General features: G+C 37.4%; 1 protein-coding gene across 1 annotated transcript in view; it reads right to left on the bottom strand.

The window, feature by feature from the left end:
- Nucleotides 1–27838, bottom strand: part of LOC149817632 (protein SWEETIE-like) — a 180327-nt gene that overhangs the window by 110781 nt on the left and 41708 nt on the right. The window contains exons 9-13 of the mRNA XM_089985742.1: nt 14844–14933; nt 14683–14763; nt 14123–14191; nt 12872–12997; nt 10842–10945 (exon numbers count right to left, since the gene is read on the bottom strand). Coding sequence (XP_089841868.1) covers nt 10842–10945; nt 12872–12997; nt 14123–14191; nt 14683–14763; nt 14844–14933 — 470 coding nt within the window. The remainder of the gene's footprint in view (nt 1–10841; nt 10946–12871; nt 12998–14122; nt 14192–14682; nt 14764–14843; nt 14934–27838) is intronic.

Genomic DNA, 27838 nt, shown 5'->3' with positions numbered 1-27838 from the left:
AGACTTATTGGCTGTTATGCCTTATATGTTTGGGGAACAGCAGTTCTCGTGATCATCTGTGTTGCAACTGAATATTATCGTTGATCGTGGTGTGTTTGGGTACAGCAATGATCGTGACTCCCTGCTGTGTCGAGTTTTGTTTCGTGCTGTGTTAGTTCAAGCTATCCCTCTGTCGTGAAAGCAGCAGGAGTGATTCCCTGCTGGTTGTGGGTTGGGTTTTTTTTTTTGGAAACAGCAGGGCGGATTCCTTACAGTGTTGGAAAATTCTACTTGAATACTTGTTGTTCAAATGAACAGTATGGCTGAAAATTCGAAATGTGATTCTAAAATGGAACATATTGGGGAGTATAAGGCTTTTGCCAACCCATTCTCGTACGGCTCTTCTGTAAGGTTGAATGAAACCAACTATGCCAGGTAGTCCAGAACTTTTATGATGTCGGTATCTGGACATCATCGAAAACATATTCTGTTAGAAGACGAACCCTCTGAAAAATTGGAAAAATATGTTACTTGGGATGAAGATAATGACATAGTTATGTCATGGATCATGAATAGTGTCGAACCCCATATTGCAGATGGATTGATCTACTATAATACAGTCAAACTGATGTGGGACAATCTTCATGATACATACTCACAAGAAACTAATGTGAGTCGTATCCTGCAAGTAGAACAGGAGATATATAATTTGCATCAGGGAGATCAGACATTGGCCCAATACTATGCCACTGTCAAAGTCGTGTTTGAAAGACTTAATGCTCACAAGCCTCTTTGTTGCTCGAAGCAAAAGGATCATCAAGAACAAACCATGGTTGCTCGTTTTCTTACAAGTCTTTCTTCAGAATTTTCTGTTGCAAAAGTTCAAATGTTGACTGGGTCAGATGTTCCCACTCTTGCTGATGCATACAATCGTCTGAGTAGATTTGCGATCTCTCTGCCACAATCTCAGCCTGTGACTCAGTCATCTGCTCTTGTTGTCTCATCTGGTTATGGGCGTGGAAATATTCAGAATATCAGAGGACGTGGACGTGGACATGGTATGGGAAGCAGAGGAAAGCTTCAATGTACATTCTGTGGAAAATCTGGACATTTAGAAGATCGTTGTTGGGATAAGCATGGTCGGCCAACCTCTTCTTTATCAAAGTCATATACACCTAAAGCAAATGTCACTATTATCGAGGCAACAAATGTACAAGAGAATATCTATGCAAGTGATCGTAGTATCACGCTAAGTCGTGCTGAATATGATGAGTTGATAGCTCTTCGTCCTTTGAGTTTCACTCCTCCTGTAGCTGGTGTTGCCTATTCAACCGGAAATCATCTTCATCCGACTGACAGTAAGTAGATTATTGACTCTGATGCATCCAGACATTTGTGTGGAAATTCACTTGTTTTCTCAGATATAAAGGATATTAATGCTCATCGAGGAGTCTCATTAGCCGATGGGAGTTCCTTCCCGGTCGTTGGTCAGGGAAATATTTCTATATCCTCCTCATTACAGTTGCAAAATGTTCTTCATGCTCCAAACTTTCCTCAAAGTTTACTTTCTGTTAGTTGCCTTATAAGAGAGCAAAACTGTAGAGTAATATTTGATCCGATGGGTTGTCATTTTCAGGATTTGCTAACGGGGAAGAAGATTGGTGGAGGCTATGAAGAAAATGGAGTCTACTACCTACATCATCCAATGGGTATTGTTCATGCTGCAGTGGAACACTTATTCAGTCCTGTTCAGTGGCATCGTCGTCTTGGTCATCCTTCTTTGTCAAAGCTTCGTTCGGTCTTTCCTCAAATTCCTTCCACCACATCATTTCAGTGTGAAGCATGTCAGTTGGGAAAGCATCATCGAAGTTCGTTCCCTTCGAGTCAGAGTCAGTCTAGTAATAAAGTTTTTGAACTTCTTCATGCAGATGTATGGGGTCCTAGTAAGATTCCTACTAGGACTCAGTGTCGTTATTATCTTGTTATTGTTGATGATTTCTCTAAGTTGTCATGGGTATTTTTAATAAAAGAATGATCTGAAGTTCCAAGTACTATCAAATCCCTAATTCTTGAAATAAAAACTCAGTTTGAATCTATTGTCAAGATTGTTCGAACTGATAATGCTCTCGAGTTTAAATCCAAAGGTCTTTTACAATTTTACCAAGATCATGGCATCCAACCCCAAACTTCCTGTGCCTATTCATCTCAACAAAATGGGGTGGCTGAGCGAAAACAACGGCACCTGCTTGATGTTGCCAGGACCATTATGATTCAATCCAATGTTCCTGCGTTATACTGGGGTGATGCGATTACCACTGCTTGCTATCTGATCAACCGCATGCCTTCGTCTTTTGTAGGTGATCAAATTCCATTACATATCTTAAAACCTAATGCCCCACTTTTTTCTTTCTCACCAAAAATATTTGGATGTGTTTGTTTTGTACACAAACTTGGCCCTGACCGTGATAAATTAGCCGATCAAGCTACAAAATGCATATTTATAGGTTACCCAAAAAATCAAAAGGGCTATCGATGTTATGATCCTATTTCTCACCGAGAGTATGTCACTGCGGATGTATCTTTCTTGGAATCCTCTTCATATTACTCTATTTTCGGTTCCCCGCTGCAGGTTGATCCAGCTGAGTCTTTTTCATTACCTATACCTCATTTTCCTTTGGAATCTGTGCCCTCCTTACCGAACCAAACTTCATCCTCTTCCAGATTTAATAATCCTCCATTGGTATATGTGCGTAGAGCTCCACCTCCGCAAGAGCCTTCATCTTCTTCTTCTCCTAAGGTAACTTCTACTGACAATAGTGATCTTCAGGATGATGATAACAGGCCTATTGTCAGAAATATTCACTTGCAAGGGTTAGAGATGAGGTAAAGAGAGAAGAGAGAGAAGAGAGGCGTCGGCAGCAATAGGGTTTTCCCTCTTTCACTTAATATTTATAAGTGTTGTACATAGTATGACTTTACACAAGAAGTAAAAACAAATTACAAACATGCCACCGCCCACGCATCCCAAGATGGATCTTGGAATATGGTGCGGGTCGGATCCAAGATCCAAAACTAACAGCCTCCCTCAAGTTGAGTATGGTCTTTGATCATGCTCAACTTGCCTTTGAGTGCCCAAAACTGATGAGTGGATAATCCCTTGGTAAAGATGTCAGCAACTTGCATATCTGACCGAACATATGCAGGTTCAATTTCTTTTTCTTCCACCTTTTGCCTAACAAAATGTTGACCGATCTCGATATGCTTCGTACGACAATGAAGGATGGGATTGAAGGCAATGTTAATAGCACTCTGATTATCGCAAAGAAGCATAGAGGACGAGATCGGTTCTTGTAATTCCTGCAGTAGATGTCTCACCCATGTAACATCGGTTGTTCCTGCTGCCATTGCACGATATTCCGCTTCAGTACTTGATCGTGCCACTGCCTTTTGCTTCTTGCTACTCCATGTTACAATATTATTGCCGATAAGAATGCAATACCCCGAAACTGATATTCGCTCGTCAGGATCACCCGCCCAGTCCGCGTCTGTGTAGGTGAATAGTCGATGCCCTGACATATAAGTTGTGTCCTTGGTGTACATCAAGCCATCTCCAATCGTACCCTTTAAATACCGAAGGATCCTTTTTACTCCTTCCATATGTACATTTGTAGGAGCATGCATAAACTGTGAAGCCTGATTGACAGAGTATGCTATGTCAGGCCTAGTGAATGTTAAGTATTGTAACATCCCTACAACTCGACGATACAAAGTAGGATCATGATAAGTAGTGCCTTCTTTAGCACTTAGCTTATGATTTAGAAGGCAAGGTGTGCTAATTGGTTTACAATTCTCCATCCCTGTAGCAAGTAAAATATCAATGGTGTACTTATGTTGGCTCAATGTAATAGTCTCATGTCGACTATCAACTTCCACACCCAAAAAATATCGCAAGGGACCCAAGTCTTTCATCTTGAATTTAGCCATCAGCATAGACTTAATCCAAGATATGTGACCCTCATCACTCCCAGTAATAATGATGTCATCAACATATATAAGCACCCAAACAATAGCTGAATCACTTTTGAATATGAACAATGAATGATCTAGAACACTTTTAGTGAACGCATGGTGCTGGATCTCCGTGGAAAAACTCTCAAACCAAGATCGAGAAGCTTGTTTCAAGCCATAAAGAGAGCGTCGAAGTTTACATACCCAATTGGATGAATCATGCATACTATAACCAGGTGGCTGCTCCATGTAAACTTCTTTCTTTAGTTCACCATGCAAAAAGGCATTTTTAACATCAAGTTGACTGAGTGACCATCCATGTTGTAATGCTAATGCAATGATAATCCTGACGGTGCCCAATTTTACTACTGGGCTGAACGTTTCATCGTAGTCCTGCCCATACTGTTGTGTGAAGCCTCGTGCGACCAGACGAGCTTTATAGCGCTCAACACTGCCATCCGGTTTGTGCTTGATCTTGTACACCCATTTGGATCCTAAAACATTCTTGTTATCTGACCTTGGTACAATTCCCCATGTATTGCATTCATGCAATGCTTCCATTTCCTCGTTCATCGCCTCTACCCAGGCACGGGAATGTACAGCATCATGAAAGGAGGAAGGTTATGTTTCTTTGGATACTCTGGTTAGAAATGTTTGAAAATCCAAAGAGAAATTGTTATAACTTACCCAGCGATCTATAGGATCTCTAATCCGAGTGGAACGTCGTAGAGGAGTCTCATCATTGACTGGATGAACTCTACAAGAATAAACAAGACCAGAAAAACGTGAGGATGTTGTTCTAGGAGGAATGTCTTCCATATGCGGTTCCACATCGAAAGTATAGGGTTCATTATCGGTCAATGAAGATGAATCCTCATAGGGCAACGAGTCATATAAAAGTGAGTCACTGAGCCAATGATCATATCTGTCCTATGTATCTGTGGAAGATGAATCCAGAGTGTCAAAATTTTCATCATCAAAAACAACATTTCTAGATACCCAAATTTGCATGTATGAGGATCATAACACCTGTATCCCTTATAGTCATCTGCATACCCAAGAAACTTACTCTGTACAGCTCTGTCTTGAAACTTATTTCTTAATGAATGATCAATGTGAACATAACATACACAACCAAAAGGATGTAGTTCTTCATATGATGGATGACAATTATAAATAACAAAATATGAAGAATTATCTTCAAGGATGGTCATGAGCAACCTGTTGATAACGTAAACAGCTGTATGGAAAGCCTCGGTCCAAAGAGAGAAGGGAATACCCACAGTGTGCATCATGCTCAAGGTTGTCTCAACAATATCCTGTGTTTTCTCTCAGCTACTCCATTTTGTTGAGGGGTATGAGGGCAAGAAATGTTACGTGTAATGCCATGCTCCTTCAAATATTCACTAAAATCATGGGATATGTATTCTCCCCCCCCCCCCCATCACACTGAAAATATACAACATTGGTATTGAATTGGTTTTGGACTAGTGCATGAAACTGTTTGAACAACTTGAAAACTTCATGTTTGTTTTTCAGGAAGTAAATCCAACTAAAACGAGTGTAAGATTCAAGAAAGAGTACATAATATTGAGATCCAGAAAGAGAGGCAGTGGGCGCAGGACCCTAAACATCTGAGCATATAATCTCAAAAGGCTTTGTTGCTCTTTTATTGATACTATGAAAGGGAAGTACATGACTTTTGCATAAATGACAACTAGGACATTTTGACTCTAAACTGACTGCGGGTATTAGACCTTTAGCAGACAACTTGTCAAGAAATACTTGACTACAATGACCCAAACGAAGATGCCATAAGTTTGGCTTATTAAGTTTCCAGACTCTAGATAAAGAACTATGATCTGTGGATCGACTCAAAAATGTTGGAAAGGAAGGAACTGAAGAAGCCACGGCTACGAAAGACGACGTCTTCAAAGGCACACGAGATTCTTCAAAGACGTACATGTTCCCGCGTCGTTCACCTTTAGCGAGCGTCTTCTTGGTGTGAAGATCCTTAAGAAACAGAAGGAGTAAATTCAACGGAAGAATTTGTTTCATCAACTAATTTAGACACAGATAGAATATTCTTTTGAATAGCAGGTGTGAGTAAGACATTTGACAAGGGTAATTGAGATTCAGGCAAAGAAAGGGAGACATTTCCAGTGTGAGAGATGGGGCGGTGAGATCCATCTCCTATGACTATAGTGCCATTTCCAGTGTAAGGAGTCAAGTGAGAAAATTTACCTGCATCAGAAGTAACATGTGTTGCTGCCCCTGAATCAATATACCATCATCATTTTGACGCAAGTTCATCTGATTGAAAGTAATCATAAGGATATTTTGTACGTCCTGTGGAAGAACCTGTCCCTGAGGAGTACGTGCAAACGTCTGAGTTGCCCTCTGCCCTGGCCTCCCTGTTTTGTTCTGGTTCTGGGGATTGTACCAACAATTTGCTTTAACATGTCCCCGCTTGTTGCATAGAAAACAGGTAGGAACGCGTCCCCCTCGTGGTACACTGCCTGAGCCAAGGCCTCCTCCAGCTGGTGTGGGTAGTAATCCTCCTTTGTTTATAGTTGTTCCATTTGGATGAGGAGGAGTAAATAAAACTCCTGTTTGAATAGGCGTATGTGCCATCATCACAGGGTGAGTATCATCTGACGCGTGTTCCTGATTTAAACTGACCTCATATTGCAGAAGCTTAGATTGAAGATCATCAAAACATGGAAGAACTGAGACAACCTGGAGTGTCGTGCAAAACATGCGATATTCAGGTCCAAGGCTACCTAATACCTGTTGTACCATGTCCTTATCTGATACAAGACTTCCAATGGCAGCTAACTGATCTGTAATAACCCTGACATCCCCCATGAACTCTGTAATGGATTTGTTTCCTTTTCGCATGGATTGGAATTGCCACTTGAGTTGCAAAACCCGAGATTCAGAGACCTGAGAAAAGGAATGAGCTAGTCCATTCCACAACTCAGCAGCAGATTGATCATCAGAAATGGTTTGTAAACACGATCAGAAAGTGTGGAAGTTATGTAAGCAACTAATGTCTGATCTCGTTGTACCCATATGTCATAAGCAGGATTGGTGGTTCGAAGTTGACTCACCTTCCCATCTTCACCTGTTATTTCTTGCATGATATGTGTGGGTGGGGCGGGTGATCGCCCATCTAGATGACCATAAAGACCATGACTGCGAATAAAAGGCACAATCTGACGTTTCCAAAGTAAGTAGTTATCATGAGATAACTTGTGGGTCATGAGATGAGTAAGAAAACTAGGGTTCAACTTGGAATCCATGGATTATATGAAGAATAAGAGGCCAAAACTGTTCTAACAGTGTATTAAAGAAGAGACAGCAATGTTGTGTGCTGAAAATAATATTAGCACACACGTTATTCAGAGAAAGAGGAAAGCAGCAATGCTGCTGTGTGCTGAAAATGATACCAGCACACACGTTGCACACAGAAAAAGGAAGCAACAATGCTGCTGTGTGCTGAAAACGATATCAACACACACGTTACACAGAGAATAGTAACGTGCGACCAAAAAAAGGGAAAGAATCAGAAATATTTTGGGGAGAAAACAAAAACTCGGCAGACTAAAAACAGAATGTTAAGACGTGCGTAAAGAAATATTTAAAATGAGAACAAAAAAAAAACTGGAATGATGTGAAAGAGACGTGATAGAGGATTAAAGGAGAAGGGATAGAAATAAACCCACGTTCTTTAGCAGCACGTGTTGGTCTTTAGAGGCCTTCTAGATGATTGATCGTCGCGCCTGTGCTCTGATACCATGTCAGAAATATTCACTTGCAAGGGTTAGAGATGAGGTAAAGAGAGAAGAGAGGGGTCGGCGGCAATAAGGTTTTCCCTCTTTCACTTAATATTTATAAGTGTTGTGCATAGTATGACTTTACACAAGAAGTAAAAACAAATTACAAACATGCCACCGCCCACGCATCCCAAGATGGATCTTGGAATGTGGTGCGGGTGGGATCCAAGATCCAAAACTAACACCTATTGATCTACAAAAGGGGACACGACAATGTACCTTATATCTCATATCTCATTTTGTCTCTGATGCCAGAATTGGAAATCAGATGAAGTCTTTTATTTCAGCCTTATCTGCTGAAACTATTCCTCTGAACTATCAACAGGCAGAACTTGATAATCGTTGGAAGCTGGCTATGCAAGAAGAAATGAATGCTTTAGTATCTCAGCATACATGGGATCTAGTTGATTCCCCATCAGATGCTGACATTGTTGGATGTAAATGGGTATATACAATAAAGTACAAATCTGACGGTTCTATTGAAAGGTACAAGGCCAGATTAGTAGCGAAAGGGTATACTCAGACATATGGTATTGACTTCTTTGAAACTTTTTCTCTTGTTGCACGGATGGGTACCATCCGTCTTGTTCTCTCAGTTGTTGTTCAGCATGGTTGGAGCTTGTGCCAATTAGATGTGAAAAATGCATTTCTATATGGGGATCTATCTGAGACCGTTTACATGCAACAACCTCCAGGATTCGAGGTTGATGGGGGAGTGTCAGAAGGTGTGTAGATTGAGAAAGGAGATTTATGGCTTGAAACAAAGTCCTCGTGCATGGTTTCAAAGTTGTTTGAAGTGATGTCAAGTTTTGGCTTTAATAGATCAGCAGCAGATCATACACTATTTATAAAGAAAACTAGCTCTGGCATAGTTGTTATGGTGGTATATGTGGATGACATCATTCTTACAGGAGATGATGTGAAAGTTATTGAAGCCACAAAGGCTCATCTTCAAAAACACTTTGTTACAAAAGACCTTGGTTCACTCAGGTATTTTCTGGGTATAGAAGTTGCTAGGAGCCGTGAAGGGATGGTGTTGTCTCAACGGAAGTATGTTCTTGACTTATTAAAGGAAACGGGCATGTTGGGAGCTAAACCAGCAAATATTCCCATGGACCATAAAATTCAGTTGTTTGAAGAAGGGTCAAAACCAGTTGATAGCAAAAGTTATCGCTCCCTAGTAGGGAAGCTATTATATGTAACTGTGACCAGGCCAGATATTGCTTTAGCAGTAAGCAAAGTTAGCCAGTTTATGGACAAACCAACTGAGGTACACTGGAATGCAGCCATAATGATTCTTAGATATCTAAAATCCTCTCCTGGAAAGGGGTTATTGTTCAGGAAAGGTGGAACTCTGGAGATAGTAGCCTATTCTAATGCTGACTATGTTGGATCTGTAGTAGATAGAAAATCTACCACAGGATTCTGTGTGTTTTTGGGAGACAACTTGATTTCGTGGAGAAGTAAGAAAAAAAATGTGGTTTCCAGGTCGAGTGCAGAATCAGAATATCGGGCTATGGCCCAAACAGTTGCTGAATTGATGTGGGTTTGCATTGTTCTTCATGATCTCCAGGTGAAGGTTTCCTCTCCAATGTCCATGATGTGCGATAACAAAGCGGCAACATATATAGCAAACAATCCTGTCTTTCATGAGAGAACAAAGCATATTGAGGTTGATTGTCACTATGTAAGAGATATGATTCAAGCTGGTCATATCACTACCAAATACCTAAAGTCGGAAGACCAAGTTGCAGATATGTTTACAAAGCCTCTTGCTAGGCCAAATTTCTCAAAATGTTGTGACAAGCTAAGCATGGTTGATATCTATGCTCCAACTTGAGGGGGAGTGTTGAGAATAGGTGGTTTTTAGTTTAAATCTTTTTATAATAGAGGTTTTTTTGAAATTTTGTTTTCATAAGGACTTAGTTGTAATTTTTCCTTTTAGCCTCTCTCTATTTAATATAGAGAGAAGCCCTAATCTAAGTGTAACGAGATTAGTTTCTGTGCAGCTGACTCTCTCTCTCTCTCTCTCTCTCTCTCTCTCTCTCTCTCTCTCTCTCTCTCTCTCTCTCTCTCTCTCTCTCTCTACAGGTGGCTGCTTCCTTCTACAAGCACAACTCCATAAGTGTTAATTAGCAAATATTATTCACCAAAAAGATTCCAGGCATCCCATGTTCACCAACTTGACCATTTGACAACCTAAGGTAACCCAAAACTTCCTTGGCTAGACACCTCATCATTCCATCCAAGTTGCATTGGACCAACAGTCTTCCATAAGCAAAAGCATCCAGAGCCTAGACAAATGCTCCACTTGTGTGTTTATCAAGATAAACCTCTAGCCTTCTTGTGGTAGCACACACATGCTTGCGCTGTTGAACTGTGGTGTTCATAGATTATTTGGATGTTTATGTATGCATACATCAACTTAGTATAAACTGCCATCTTTGACAACATAAAGAGTGAGAAACAGCCACCAAATTCCAATTAGTGTGCTTAGTCATGAACCACAACATGCCAACCAGATATGTGTGTGTACACACAATGCCACAAACCCACAACAGATCAGAAAGTGTGGTTCTCTTAAAGATCCACATTACAGTTCATCTGAAACAGTATGGTTCTCCACGAGAGTGTAGACTGGATAGTTGGCTCTTTCAAATAATGTGCCTAGAAGGGACAGCAATGAGATGTAGTGCCTGGAGCATTGCACAGCGAATAATGGGTAACACTTCAATAGGACAATTGCTAAATACAGGTCAATCTCTGAATACTTTATTACGGTCACCAGACACTTGGCAGAAGTGCAAAAATTAGAAACATATGCACAAGTTCTTGGCATGGGATCAAAATGCTGGCCCCATGAATGACATTTTTTTGCCTTAAAAGTGTTTGTGTGGTACCTAAGATAAAAAGAATGACATACAGCACCAATTAACAAGAAAATCTGCAAGGATTAGTTCAATAGTCCTATCAAGACAGGATGCAAAATCAAAGCAAAAATTTGCTAAATCTTGCCTTGCAGGGAAACCAAGCGGCAGCTTTGGTGAAATGGATAGCAAAGCAGCTAGAACAGCAGCTTGTCCATGCAAGGAATCCAGTTCCACTTTCAACCGATCACCCTGAAACATTAACCAGGTTCATATGTATCAATTTTCATAACACCACCCATGGGGCCAAAAGTTTTCATCCATAAATCAAGAATTGCAGGATACGAGGGTATGAAATGTGACCAAATCCAAGAAAATATACCTGAAAAGATCAGGTGTGTATTGACCAAACCCCACCCTCATTGACTGCACCCCAACTGTATTAAATGCCTTACCCGCACACGTGTCAGGCCATGGTTACCAAAATCTTCTACCTCTCTTGGGAAGCTCGTTTCATGGGAAGCTGCTATGAAGCTAGTAGCTAAGCGCTTCCAAAACACGATTCCCTTATCATGAGAAGCATGTTTTCAAGGGTATCAAATTTTCAACATGAGAGGTGACTTTTTACTAAAAAAAATAAAACTACATAATTAATTAGTCTTGATTCTTACAATGCTTGACCTACTTTTAGTTAAATAGAATAATAAATTTTAAACAATAATATTTTCTATAATTTCTCAAAATTTTATGCAATTCTAATAAGTTCATTTCTTAAATGGTTTTTATTAACTTCTTGCTTCCCACTTCATATGTACCTATAAACCCCCCATTTCATGTTTTCGCTTCCTACATCACTTTTTGATTCTGCTTCCCCTTTTGCCAACAATTGGACTGTCCTGATACAGGTCAGTCAAGTCGATAGAAGCATCCATACAACATATATAAACTTATATTATCCTTCTATTCTCATGAAACAGTAGCATGGAGCATCAGTTGACCTTTTATCCTAATTCATGTGCTCCTTCATGAAAAAACTAGACTCCTTGTCATAAATTATTTCAACACAGTACCTGGAAGGCAACTGTCAATTTAATGGGAATCTCATATTCATTTTTATCTTACAACAAGGAATTTAATGTTGGAAGTTCATTTTATCTAATATTATGAAATTTCTATCCGGAATATGTAATGAAATTAAAAAACAAAAATATTAGATGCACATATAAAAGTATTTAGAAGTATGAGAAAAAATAGAAACTTTGACTGCAGAAAACATATCAGTATTTAAATTTACTTAAAAATAATACTGAACACAGAATTTTTTGTTTGAAGGCATGAGAAAATGCCAGAAATATAAGACAAATCAAAGAACACATTAGAATGAAAGGGGATCACATTTCAACACAGATTTACTATTGATTAGAAAGAATTTTCATCTTATAAGTTAAAGTAGTCTCAATACTGTAACATTTTGATGCTTACTGTAATGTTAATCAAATGCAAAGTGAAAGTAGTTTAGTATGTTACGAGCAAGGTTGCTAGACTAGGAAGCGAAAGCGGGAAACGATACGGGAAGCAGAAGCGAGAAGCGATGTATTTTAAAATGTATAGGAAGCGGGAAGCGAGGAATATTAAAAAAGAAATATAAGAATTGAATGAGAATCAAAATGAAACACAAATAAAAACTAAAATAAAGTGACTAATATTAAATTTTATGCTTTTTTAGTGTAAGAATTAAAATTTTAACAAAATCTAAAAATGATAACTACCAATTTATAGAAAACGCATGAAAGTGAGTGAGAAGAGTGAGAGAAAACGCATAAAAAAATATGAAAAGTTGAGTAGGAGAATATATAAGAAGAATAGATGAAGCATGAGGAAAGCATAGGAGAAGCGTGGGGGAATCGAGGTTCTCATCAAGTTTCGGAAGCGTGGAGTATCGTGCTTCCAAAGCGAGTTTCCGGGAAGCGAGCTTCCCACCTATCTAAGAAGCCTCCGGTAACTCTGGTTACGAGCATCACATTAATTCGTAAACTTTGGGAATGCATACGTCCAGCCTTAGCAGAAAACGATTTAGATGATAAGCAGTGATTTTCAGTAAACAAGCAGCAAAAAAGCCACAGTTTGGAAAATATAGAAGACAAACTTATCTCACTACCATACAGGCAATTTGCTAACCTTTTCAAAGGAAGCACTCTCCCTCAAGGCTTGCAGCGATGTCACACCACACGAAATTAAGTTCCCTGCACAAGTAGGATCAACTTCTGCTAGTGCACGCAAGGCTAAAGCAGCTTCCACACGTACCTTCATGGAAATGTGAAAAAAATACCACTCTCAATAACAATACATGAACCATAATGTTCAAGTCTAACAAACAGTTGACTTCAAATTAAAAATATCATGTTTATTCATATGGATTGTAATTTACATTTGCCACATGAAAAACTATTGGTAACTCCGAGCAAATTCGAGAGAACATGAGTAACTAGATACAGAAATATGCAAGTTATCAACTTCAAAAGAACAAGGAATGATGGATCTACAATGCTAGCATAGACAACCTCAATGTCATTCAGTAACACCATTCAAGTACCTAAGGCTCACCTAACTAGAAATTCTTGATAACACCATAAAAAACAGATGGAATGCATCCGAGCAAAAGTAATAAACTTTACTAAAAGAGACACTGTAAGAAGCAGTACTTTAAATGATATATTTGGAGAGGTTGTCTGCATGTTACAGGTTTTGGCAGTTCAATACTTGTCCTTCCGAGAGAGTTTCATGTTACATAAGAAGGTTTTATCGAACTTTATTAGTTTCAATAATGTGAATTACACCCAAGCATATGCTATAAGAAAACGAACACAAAATGACCATAATAATCTCACATGACTAAGATATCCTAGCATACAAATACATTGACAAACATGTGTAAAAGAAAGATGAACACTATAACCCCTCTAATCACACTTAGGCTGCATCAATTGTTTTTGGTTGCTCCCTCAAACAGCTTCCTTCGATGTATTTTGGCATGTACCTCATGAAAGGAACTTCTAAGGCTGAAATTACCCTGGTCAAACATGTGTTTGGAAGTATCCCGCTTTAATTCATGTTCATTTTCAAGTTGCCCAAACGAGTGGGCAACCATATCTCACAACAAATATCTGGATTTCTTTCAGGTGGTTGTTCGAGTAGTTGTGAGAGTTTTAATACGTGCAAACCAGGTTATGGTGACCATCAAATGGGGTTCTGGGTACACACACACACATACAGGATGTACCACATAGTAAGTTACTGTCAGTTTAACAATTTTCCCCACACATAATAGACCAACCAGAAATAAATGAAGATTGGACCAATTTTGTAAGATGAACAATTAAAAATTATCATATAAAATAGAACAAGATCAAATTACATCACAAATCTCACCAGCAATGATGGATGAGATAGGGCCGCAACAACTGTGCTATCAAGGATGTCCTTTGATTCCACTGGAACCTTTTAAAAGAAGTAAGTCAGACAAACTCCCTCATAGAATAGACATCAAAAATTGCAAGAGCTGTAAATCATCTAATTATGTGCTACTCTAAATGTCAAAATCATGTTTTCTCCTACAGGGTATCAATTTTTTTTAAGGAATCCTGGAGAGAGCAAAATTCATGAACTTTTTTTAATGGAAAATTAACCAATTTGTTGAAGCATTGACATCTCCATGAGAATATACATATGGAAGTTTTTCCATGCACTAAGATTAAGCACAAGCTTGCCTATATAGACTAATTCTTTCTTCTAATCTACTCATTAACATAACAAGTTGCTAGGGAAGGGTAAGTTTGCATAGATAAGCCGAAAATTCTTTTGTCCAACTTAATTGATGAAGATAACAATTTGCAGGGAAAGAATATTATTCAGTTTTTTGAAAAATAACGGAAGTGTGGATCCAGGTATAACAGTTAAAACCTAGATCAGAGACATGTTATGATGCCTACTTCTCCCAAAGTCGTCAGAAGGAAGGATAAAGTGCGTAATGCAGCCACCTTCATGGAAGGGCTGGTGCCAGGTGACTCCAGCTGAATTATAAGAAAAACATAATAATTTGTAACCAAAGTATATCCAAATCATTTCAAACTCACAATTATTTGGAGTATACCTGTTTTCCAAGGAGGACTAGAAAACTTCTTTGTGTTGGCTCAGTCATCTGCTCAGTAACACCAACTCGGAGGATATACAGAACACATGCCTTAAAAACACATACAGAAATTGCCATCAACTGACAGTTAATAAAAGCAAATAAGTATCCCCCTCACACAAGCAGACAGTGACACAGCTATGAGTTTCCAGTTAGGAAGTTCAGTCCAAGATTTGACAACATACAATGCATGGGTGCAAGCACAACACAAAATCAACCCCGTCAAAATGATTGCAATATTGGACAGAGAAACTTCAGGAAAATATTTGATACAAGGTAGCTGTAATACCCGTAGAAAAAGGGTAGTTTTATGCATTATGGGCATAGGATCCATTACCGGGATCCATATAATAATTGTGGGTGAGTTGGGTTTGGACCCACACTGGAGCCAAATGGACCCAGCCAGTGGATCCTACAGTTTATTGCCGATCCGGATCCACTTGCATCCCTCATTTTAGGCTGACCCGAATCCATTTGTGGATCTAGGGGAGAGCTAACCCGGATCCACACAATGGTGGATCCGGCATAGCGGGTCACGGGGTTCGAACCCAACGCCATTTTAAATAAGGGCCGATTACAAGAATCGTGCCTAGGGCACGATTCTTGCAAGAGAGCCAAAGGAGGGGGAGGTTACAGAGAGTAACCAACCCCACCCTTCTCGGAGAGAAGGGGGTGGGTTCAGCTCGTTAAAGGGGGCTGGAGGGGGGGGGTCTCTCCTCCTCGTCTCGGTCGCTCATCTCTCTCTTTCCCTCCGCCTCTCGTCTTTCTCTCGATTCATCGGGCAACAGCAAGTCCACGATGTCGGCGACCTCCCACCTACAGCATACACCTTCTCTCATCTCTCTCTGTCTTCTCCTACCCTCTTTGTTGCATCTCCATTGAGCCCTTGCGCGAGCCTTCCCCAACAGCTGCTGACGCCGACGACAGTCCCCATTGGCGACCCGCGGCCAAGCAACACTGTTGGCCAATGTTCCCCTCTTCGGTACCCTTGCCGACGACCTCCCAGCAGCGTCAGCCTCCTCCAGTCGCCGGAAAAGGTAGGATCATGTACCTTTTTTTGTAGGTATTGAATGAAGTCGGTGTGCGATTAGGGTTTGTCAAAGAGAGGGAACTGAGGGTTCGATTGAGTCTTGGCTGCCGGAAAAAATCAGTCGGCGAGTTTAGGGGTTTCGGTAACTGCAACATTCAACGAATAAGAACCACCGAAGTATTTCTTGATCGGTGGGTCTTGGGTCGGCAGGTTGTGTTGGATATCCAAGAAACCCTCGGATCGATCCTCTAATTTGGGGATTTTTCGATTCTTGGTGTCGGATTTAGGGATTTTCCTATTTTTGGATTCGATAAACTGAATGAGGAAGGGGGGGGGGGGGGTTCTGGAGATATGATTTACTGGGAGATCTTGGTTCATAGATGTTATGGTTGGGAATTTAGTTGTTATAGAAATCTTTATGCTTCAGATCTTCACATTAAAGTGAGTTAAAATCTTGATTTGGTTTCTTGTTTTAATTTATGTGACATTCAGTTTATCCGATTAAATTCTGTTAGGTGGCTATGTAAACCCTGTGTTGTTTGTTAAAATATGTGTACTCGTACACATATATGCATGTTGAAATATAATCCTTAAATGTACGAGTATATATTTATATATATATAAAGATACGTATACATATATACATGTATACGTATCTCTATTCATATATATATATAAATATATTTTCTCTTCCTAAAATACCCTCAATGGTATTCTTGTAATTTGTCATTTTACGCATATTCCAATTGGAATATGCATGTAATTTTTCTTTTATTTTTTAGTTTCTTTTTTATTTATTTTTTGTGGTTTTCTCCACCTAGGGAGGCTCCCCAAAGAGTCGTTGGGGAGCCCCCAACGGTCACAAATGTGACCGTTGGGGGCTCCCAACGACTCCTTTGGGAGCCCCCTATGTGGCTCCTCTCTTGTGTTATAAATAGGGGTCTCCCCCTTTGTATTCTTCACTCCTTGGAGGAGCTTATGCTCCATTGTATAGGGTTTTTACCCTCTTCTTCTTATTTCTTCAATAATATTCAACTTATGACTTTAAGTCATATTTACCCCTTTTATGGGTTTATGTATTAGCACATGATGTGCTTGTGTTGTTCCCTTGAGTGGGTATATTCGCACTTAATGTGCATGTGTATGGGTTCATTATCGAACATAAAGTATTCAAAGCCACTTTCTAACATGGTATCAGAGCGAGGTTGAGATCGAGTTGCTCTTTGGTGCATCGGGAAGCGTGGTATTCAAGAAGTTTTTAAAGAAAAATGGTGAAGTATTCATTTCTCTCTCTTTTCTTTCTTAAAGTTATTCGGTATGCATTCTATCTCTTTAAGTATTGTATGAAGAATTTAATATGTTTTTTTATGTCTACTCTTTGTCATTATGTCTTTTTATAAAAATTTGAGTTACTTGATACTCTATTGAATCTTTTTTGTATACATACTTTTTCGTATGTTTTTCTTTAAAAAAATTTAAAATGATAACTTGTTTGGCGAAAAATTAGATATATGATTGCTCAAAACTTAATGGGTCGGTAAAAATTTATGACCATGGAAGCCTTGAATTTATATTTTAAACCTAACGTTGTTTATAAGAATACCTTTTATATATGGTGAGTCTTTAAAGAAAGGTATGTTAAGATGAAAATGTTTGTGAGATGTAGTTTTTCGAAAAATGCTTGGCATATATGAAAAATTCCTTAATAAGTTTTGATTCACTTACCTAATGTGTCCTTTTTATATGAGCAACATTTAATTAAGAAAGTTTTTTTATTCCGGTTGAATTAAGTTTTAAAATAGTCTTATGGAATATGGTGATTTTCTTTGCATCTTTATACTCTTAAAAGATTTTTCAATTTGATTTAAAGAGCTTGTCTCATTATAAAATTTATGGTCTTCACTAATGTTTGTTGCGTACTTATTACATTAGAAGTTGGTAATAATCTATTAAGTCATGTTTTTTGATAAAACTTAAGAGCTTTTGAATTTTTCCTCAATAAATGTTTAATTTTATAGATTTATGCCATAGTACAATCTTACTTTATCATAAGGTTTTTTAACAAATCTATTATTCTTCTTTGTTGGGATTTCTCTCACTTTAGTGGAGTTTCCCACTTCTTTGGGAATTTTGTGTGTTTTTTTGAGCTCTCTTTAAGGAGCCTTTTGGTCCTTATAATCTTATTGTGAGTATATACTCTTTTATAAAGATTTCATAGTTGTTATGAGAAGATTGTTTGTGAGTATCTTTTCCCTTGCATAATATCCTTCGAAGATTCATTAATACTTGTAACCCTTTATGGATCTTTTGAGATTGGTTGTGAGCATCATTTTTTAAGTTACAATAGTGGATTTCATAAGATTTTCAAACTTCACCATCTTTATGAATGCCTATATTGGCCTAAGTTTGTTATTTGCTCATTCAAGATTATTTGTCATTTAAAAATCTTGCATTGCATAAAAGTGCATCTATTATCATTTGGTGTGCATTTAATTGCACTCTATATCTATCATAGTTGAGGCTTGTTTTTGACTTTTTGATTATTCCAAATCGGTTCTTACGCATGATGTTGCTTAATATTTCATAATTGTGTTAGTTGCATAATAAGTCTTTTTTTGTATAAATGACTTCTTTTGAAGATTAAGCATAATTCGTGTTTATGCAAAATTGTTGTTATAAAGCATATTATTGTGATTAATTATGTTGGACCTTTGAATCGGACATCTTTGTAAAATCACATATTTGGAAAATGTTTTCCCTAAGAGCTCATTGCCTTTTATGGCATTTTATCTTTTATCCGTCACATGTTATATGATGCATCAATCCTTTTTTTTATGGCATTTTTATTATATTAGAGATGGTTGTTGAGGTGAGTTATGGGCACCTTGTGTTATGTCATTTTAGATTGTCCACTTGCCATATTATAGATGGTGATTGAGGTGAGTTATGGGCACCTTGGGACTCTAGAATGATTTGGTATATGATCTCTAATTATGAGTGTGCCACTCGTTTGTTTTTTGCCATTGATTTTATGGATGCTCTTATTTATATATAAATGGGATGGATATATGATGTTTGAAACCTTAAATGTTTTAAGGTATATTAAAATCAAGGTTTTGGGGATTATTGCCCAACCTTTTATTGTCTATGAATCATGTGAGTGCATTTGCACATTTATGTTTTGTGCTTTTGTGCACAAGTGTTCTTGGTGTGCGTATTTATTCCAAAATGATATTGTTATGGGTATTCTTTTTGAAGAATATTATTTCAAGGTTTTATTTATATGTTTTTCATTACAAGTTTTATTGCATCAAAAGTCTTCTCCTTTTATGCCCCTTATCTAAGTGTCATCATATGTAGACAAGAATTTTATTACACCTTCGTGTGTTGGTAGCCCTTTGTTGGCTTTTGCTCTCTTGGTCTAGTAGCTGAACACACTTGTCTTGAGTGTTATTATATGTAGACAAGGCACGTTGATTCACACCATGGTGTGTGATTTTAGCCTATGTTGGCATTTGTGTCCTTGTTCTAGTCGCTGAGATGTATGCTCATGGTTGGCTTATTTCACTCATTTCAAGTGTCATCTTATGTAGACAATAGATGTATTGTGTTTTAGCCCATGATTGGCTTGTTACTCTTGTTCTAGTAGCTGAACATACTTGGTTTTGAGTGTACTTTTACGTAGACAAAAGATGTTTTTGGTCCATGTTGGCGTGTATTCTCTTGTTCTTGTCGAAGATGCACTCATTTCAAGTATTATTATATGTAGGCAAGAGGTTCTTTGGCACACCTTTGTGTGTGTCTTTGGCCTTTAATGGCATTATATTTATTCTTGATCTAATAGCTTATACACTTGATTTATGGGCTTTTGGAGGACTAATGAATTAGTTGTTTGTAATGAATGAACTATTGTTGAAATTTATGAAATTTCATTCATATGTCGCTTTCTTTTAGATACAAGTGAATCATTTATTTGATATGCATATTTTAAAATCAAATTGATATTTTTGGCCACTTTTGTATTTGATATGAAAAATGAGTTTTTTGTCATTTGAGTGAGATTTTTCTAAATGTATAAGGTTCTCTACTCAAATAACACTCATTATTTTGCCTCCTAAATGAATTTAAAACCTTTTGAACTCTTGTGTGCATTTTGTCTAAAGAATGCTTGGAGACTTCGTTTCTCTTGTTTGGCACTTTATTACATGTTTGGAGCATGTTCATTAATGATTCCTTTAAGTATTAATTCATTTCATGATAGTATATGCATATGCTCTTTATGGCCTTTTAGGATCTCATTCAATAAAGCATATGTAACTTATGCCTCTTCGTAGGCTTACTGTGGTGTCCCTTAGGGGACAATTGTGTTATTCCCCATTATGGGGTTATGTTTGTCCAATGTTGGACCTTATGAATGCATTATGCATTCTTGCAATTCATTTCCGCATAATTTGCTTCCGCTCACTCTTTAACATGATGTATGATTTTGAAACTTTGGTTTTCTAAATTTACTTTTCATGCTAAAATAATTATCCTATCATGTGCTTTAAATTTCTATGCATAAGTTATATTTTTGCACCATTGTTTTGCGGATGTGTCATCCGATATGGTTTCAATTAATCTTGTTAGAAATGTTTCATTTGAGTAAAGTGCAAAGATATGTTTTACTTGTTTCTTTGTTGTTATTCTACAGGATCTTGGAGATAGGATAAAAGGAAATACCCCGAATGGATCGGGACATATGTTCACCATTAGAAGGCATTGGAAGAAGGCATTTACAAGTTTCAATAGCATCCTTAGGGAAGCCTCTTGGAGTCTTGTGCCTTTTTTCAATCTTTTCGTTTCCCCGCAAAGATTGAGGGGGGGTGTTAAAATATGTGTACTCGTACACATATATGTATGTTGAAATATAATCCTTAAATGTACGAGTATATATTTATATATATATATATATAAAGATACGTATACATATATACATGTATATGTATCTCTATTTATATATATATATATATATAAATATATAAATATATATATTTTCTCTTCCTAAAATACCCTAAAGGGTATTCTTGTAATTTGTCATTTTACGCATATTCCAATTGGAATATGCATGTAATTTTTCTTTTATTTTTTAGTTTCTTTTTTATTTATTTTTTGTGGTTTGCGCCACCTAGGGAGGCTCCCCAAAGAGTCGTTGGGGGCTCCCAACGACTCCTTTGGGAGCCCCCTATGTGGCTCCTCTCTTGTGTTATAAATAGGGGTCTCCCCCCTTTGTATTATTCACTCCTTGGAGGAGCTTATGCTCTATTGTATAGGGTTTTTACCCTCTTCTTCTTATTTCTTCAATAATATTTAACTTATGACTTTAAGTCATATTTACCCCTTTTATGGGTTTATGTATTAGCACATGATGTGCTTGTGTTGTTCCCTTGAGTGGGTATATTCGCATTCATTATCGAACCTAAAGTATTCAAAGCCACTTTCTAACATTGTTGTGATACACATATGGAAGAAAAAAATTAAGGGGCTATATTGTAGCTGTATATGTCAAATGATGTCCATTCTATCTGGTGTAATTCTATTAGTTGTATGTTGATCATACTTGTTTCTTGATCAGATTAGTTTTTCTTGATCAAACCCTGTTTCTTGATGAACTGCATGGGCAAATTCCACATCTGATTTTAATCTTTAAGCAAATTTGTATATGTTTTATTGATTATCTAATCTCGTGTGAGAACCAAAAGGATACATTATTAAGCCTACCTTCTTGATTGACGAGTTGTGTGGATGTGGAATGTTTGACACTGTAACCGACATCTTTAAAACTATACATGATGGTTTTGAATCTTTTATTATTTTTGGATTAGCCAGAGATGGCGATTTCATGTTAACACGAAAGAGTATCCTTAAGATCAGTGTTATTTTTCTTACATACGCTATTAGCACTTAATTCTAATAGTGGACATTAGTTGTATCTAAGAGATTATTTCAGTTCATGAATGACCTGAGTATTGGAGCTGTTATCAGATCTTATCTTATTTTGGTTGTGACTGATTATTGAATCTGGTTGAAGAAGTAACATGTTATCTGTTTTCTTTAAAATTAGTTCGAGTAGATATTGTACTCTTATGCATAAAATGTTATATTTCTTTTAAGTTCCACCGAGGTGTGTTTCTGAACTGATTATGTGTTTAACTGTATTCTATATTGGACAGTTGTCAGCAAAAAGATAGTTTACCACAAATTTCAGGATAGCCTAATTGCTATTTAGCTGAAAATAAATCGGTTATAACAAAATCTTGAGTTATATGATACTTTTGTTTACAAGAGCAGCTGGGTCATATTTATCGGATAGATAACTATGATGGGTACTCATGTTTAGTATATGGGGAGCAATGGACATAACATATGACAAGAAAATTTTGGGACTCAATTGGATGTTTAGCTAGGAGGATAGCGGGTTCGGGATTGGTAAGCTTGATCATCGTCCCAAGCATGTGCTAAAGCTTACATTTCTGCCCGGCGTATAAGTGAAATGTTATCTTAGCATTTCATTGTAGAGATTGTGCAATAGTGAATGTGATCATGGTTCAGTTATTAGCATTTTTGTTTGAGCATGTATGCTTGATGTGTATGTGAAATTTTACATGTACACTCCCACACTCAAAAGAGATATGCATTGGTTGATACCCGTATGTGATGTAGGTGACACACATAATGAAGATGCATATGATTGAGATATGACATGCTTATGATTGTATTAGGGTTGCATGAGTGCACATGCATTTGGCACATGTTAGCATGCTTTATAGTTGGTAACATGTGAGGTATTTGATGTCTAATAATATGTCATGGCAAAGTTGTTTTGATATAGGCGCATACATGATATGAATGTGTGCAGCCCTGAAGTTTCAATTGCTGAATCTGGGTTATATTCATGTGTGTGAATGTTAACACATGAAAAGGTTTCTTGTGCTTATATTGATGGGACATGTTTATTTATCGTGCATTTATGGATTTGTTTTGAGTACATGTGCATACACGAAATCGATGTGTTTAGCATGTAAAATCAGGTATAAATGTCTTTATGTGCTTATGGATGATGGATGAATGCATGTGTGCTAAGTGATTACATGAAAGCACTTACACATGGATGGTGAACACATGCATATGACTGTGGAAGCTCATGCACATTGTTAAAATGGTATGAATGAATGTGCATTTGGAATCATGTTGGTATTATTGCATACATTGCAAGTTGTTGTGATTTTTGCATACGATGCATCGATGGTTTAAATGAATCATCACAGGTCTGAAGAGCCTTAAGCTTGGGTTTGCTTTTTCTTTAATTGTCTAAATGCATCGCAAAAATCATACTTTATATTATTGTTTTATATTGCACTGTTCGATGTGTTTCCACGGGCTGGAGTCTCGTGATGGTTCTCGCAGGGGTTGATGCGAGTTTTTGCCTTGTTTTTTGCATGTGGAACTGCAAACCTCAATAATTGGCTCTTAATAAAAAGATAATAAATAAGAACAGTGTAATATACATTCTGGGATATCACATCTTGAGTATAAGAATCTTAGAGATCCGGTCTTGGGGAGACTGTGATGATACAAAAACTCTGTGTGCTATAATTTTGTCCCCTGAACCCGATATTGAGGTTCTTTCTCCTGGCCACGGTTTTAAAGAGAGTCCACCACTTTACCGGGGAGTGGTGTGTTGGTCACAGTTGTGAGTTTGTTTATGGTACCAAGGAAGTGGCACTTGTGGGCGTGGGGTGTCCCTTGTGTCCCCGACATTAGATGTGGAGGTCTAATGTTCCGAAGGTGATTCGGTCGAGGGCTAAGTTGGAACCCAGTAATAAAATACAAATTGTGTGTTAAGCTATCCTGGAAACCTACTTGACCTCGGGGTTTGTACCCGCTTGGTGTATCTGCAGGCAACGGTAATTACAACAACAACAACAACAATTACGCCTTCATCCCAAAACAATTGGGGTCGGCGATATAAACCAACAAAGAAAATCATTATGAGTCTTCCACATGAATCCTTCTTCTCTATTCATTTCTATCCAATGTCATGTCCTCAGTGAGGTTCAAAGCATTCATATCCTTTCTTATCAACTTCTAACTGGAGCATCATTAGGCCTTCGTCGAATATGTCCAAACCACCGTAAACGATTCTCTCTCATCTTATTTTCAATGGGTGCAACGCCTACCTTCTTACGTATCTCCTCGTTCTGAATCTTATCTTTTATTGTATTTCCACACATCCATCTCAGCATACGCATCTCAGCTACACTCATTTTTTGAATATGATGTCTCTTGACAGCCCAACATTCCGTACTATATAGTAAAGCAGGCCTAATAGTCGTCCTATAAAACTTTCCCTTCAACCGCAATGGCATTCTACGATCACACAACACTCCAGTTGCACTCTTTCATTTCATCCACCCAACCTTTATCCTATGATTTACATCTCCATCAATTTCTCCATACTTTTGAATGATAGATCCCAAATATTTGAAAGAATCATCCACCGGTATTTCGTGCTCACCAAGCTTCACTACACTCCCATCACTACTTCGTTGCTTACTAAATCGACATTCCATGTATTATGTCTTACTCTTACTCAACTTAAAACCTCTTGCTTCCAAAGTCTGTCTCCATAATTCTAACTTAGCATTAACCCCAGCTCTAGACTCATCAATCAAAACAATATCATCAGCAAACAACATACACCACGGCACATTTTCTTGAATTGATCTCGTAAGCTCATCCATCACTATAGCAAATAGGAAAGGGCTTAAAGCAGATCCTTGATGTAACCCAACCGTTATAGGAAAATTGGTTGTCACCCCTCCATAAGTGCAGACATTGGTTACTACTCCTTCATACATATCTTTAATTATACTAATGTACTTGAGAGAAACAACTTTCTTCATTATTGTCCACCAGAGAACGTCCCTAGGTACTCTATCGTAAGCCTTCTCCAAATCAATAAAAACCATATGCAAATCTTTGTTCCTCTCTCTATTTCTCTCAATAAGTTGTCTAAGAAGATGTATAGCTTCCATAGTTGATCTTCCAGGCATAAAACCAAATTGATTCTCCGATATCATGACAATCTTCCTCAACCTAGACTCAATCACCCTCTCCCAAAGTTTCATAGTATGACTAATGAGTTTTATACCACGATAGTTTGTGCAATCTTTATATCACCCTTATTCTTATATAGAGGCACCAAAGTACTCTTCCTCCACTCATTAGGCATCTTATTTGTCCGCCAAATCTTGTTAAAAAGATTTGTCAACCATTAGGCAATGGTAATTAAAAAGAGGAAATTAAATTGTATCATTTAATAGGGCATGCATATGGAAAGAGAAACTTAAGGAAAGATAATAAGAGGATTCATGCATTACACATAAGTCATGCATTTTCCTGCTATGCATTAGAACATGCATGTGTTATCGATTTCCTTAATTGTTATATGTTTGGTGGATGCGTGATGTTTAACTTTCAAAGTATGTTAAATGTCTTGTTGTACTAAAATTGTGTATCATGGTATGGTTTAACATTTTTTTATGTGTAATGGATGTACCTTGTGGTATGAATGCGTACCTAAATTGTGAATTGTCATAATTGCATTTTTTCTGAATAATTGTGTGGATTCATATTGTGGTTGTGGGATATATAAATGTTGCTATTGATGTTACCTTCCAGTTAACTTCTGATAAATTGTTGACTATCGTAGCATAGACCTTTGTTTATTTTTTGTATATACTGAACATCATACTTGACACTCATATTACATACTGGATTCATGATGTACCACCTTAAAAATTACGGATTTCCTACTTAGACAGTTATAGTCTAATTCCTATAAATCTCAGGTGAAGAATTGGAGTTAGGAGCGGCCGCGGGATGAGGCTTCGATCGGGATTTTGGATTTACTGTTCCAAGGATAGTGTGAGAAACTCTGATCTTAATTTTCATTGATATTGAAATGAAAAGAATGTTTTGGTCTTGCTCCACCTGTAATGTTCTGGAATGCTTAGCCCTATGATATGACTGGTTTCCGCTGTATAAAAAAAAACTCAAAAAATATGGGTTAAGATTTTGGGGCGTTACAGTAGCAACAAAAGTAAGAACAGGGAAAAGTTATTTCAACCAAATTAAAGCTAAATTCTATAAAGAGCAGTAAAAGTAAAATCAACCATCACAATAACATGATAAAAGAAACATTTCAACTATAAGTCACAACAATTTCATGATATATACTCATACAACACATGAATACTCCTTGTCAAAATGTTACTCTACCTAATGTGCTTCATAGAGTTGGGTTTAAATGTGAGCATAAACTCTAAATAAATGAGAAGCAAGGTTTCAGCTTCACTGCATAAAAACTTGGCCAAAGACCGAGAACTCCATGACAAAACCTTAGTAGTTAAAGACACATCTAGTGTAATATCGTGTATTTTTCATACTTAATTTAAATTTTAAGATTTCTAAAAGTTGGCTAAGTGTTGTAGAAATATAAGAAAACCCTCCATATTAGGATACGATAATTGAGACTGGGCGTGGCCCAGGTCTCATTGACGAGACCGAAACGAGCCAATTACAAGGTGATAAAAAGTTTTATTTTTGACCTAAGTCACATGGGTGCAGGTGCGGGGGTGCAGCACTTTCAAAAACCTAGGGTGCGGGGTGCGGCAGGGCAAAAATGAATATATATATATATATATATATATATATATATATATATATAATTTTGAAGTTTTAACAGTTAACATTATCATGATTTAATAGTTAACATTGTCATAATATCATTCATCATGCATACAATATATCAACCTAAATATCAATCAAATAAGTATAGCAATTACATAAATCAACCTAAATATCGATCAAATATGTAAAGCAGAAAATAACTAAATTGCATACCAAAAGTAATGGATCTTAATAATTTTCTTCTTCATCATCAAATGCATCATTAGAAGGAAGACTGAGCTCAGATAAATCCATGTTTGTCATGTTGAAATCATAGTCTTGCTCGAAGACACACTCTTCTGGGTTTACATCCCAAAATTTAGATGTTTCTTGTCTGCGTTACAAACCCAATTTGAAAATGTTAAATACAATAAAACTATATTTAAATAAAAAAAATAAATAACAAATAATCAAATAACTAAGAAAGCAAATTAGTACTTGTATTCATCATTAGTTCACGAAAGTAATCAAAGATTTGAATGAACATATACTAAATCCTCTGCACGCTTGCTTGTGAGTTTGTTCATCTTCACGTTGTGGATTTGAGAATATGTGCGCCAATTTCTTTCACAACAAGATGAACTAGCAGGTTGCGATAGCAATCGTAATGCAAGACGTTGGAGAAGAGGTGTTTCTGATCCAAATGTTGACCACCATATGATAGGATATATATTATCCTTCACTCTCGCGAATAATGTTGGTCCATATAATCTCGAAGATGAAAATTTTACAAAGTCTTGTGTGACTTGATTTAGAAGATATGCTTCAGGAAAAAGTCTTATCATACACATATTTCTATGTCTTGATAGCTCTGGGTCTAGATTTGGAGGGACACGACCAATACCACGGGCTTGCCACTTTTTTGCATAATATTTTGAATTAAGAGAATGTGTCATGCAATGCAAAGGAGTGTTGCTCTTATCCCATCTTCTGACTAAAATTAAATGAATATGCTGCTATTATTCCACAGCATAAAATTCTAAGATTAATACATGTTTAACAGTAGATGGAGCAAAAAAATCCACAAAGGCTCTACTCATCTAGTAGGAGCTACTTGTAAATATCACTAAGTTGATGAGACATCACAAGTTCAAAACCCATGAGTGGTGTTCCTTATCACAAGGTCAAAGCCGAGTATACTCCCCAGTGGGGA

The sequence above is a fragment of the Nuphar pumila genome, chromosome 13 (genome assembly GCF_984573655.1).
Source record: "Nuphar pumila chromosome 13, dmNupPumi1.hap1.1, whole genome shotgun sequence".
Taxonomy (NCBI): Eukaryota; Viridiplantae; Streptophyta; class Magnoliopsida; order Nymphaeales; family Nymphaeaceae; genus Nuphar; species Nuphar pumila.
Note: the sequence above shows the minus strand (reverse complement) of the source record. Positions and strands in the feature narration are given on the sequence as shown.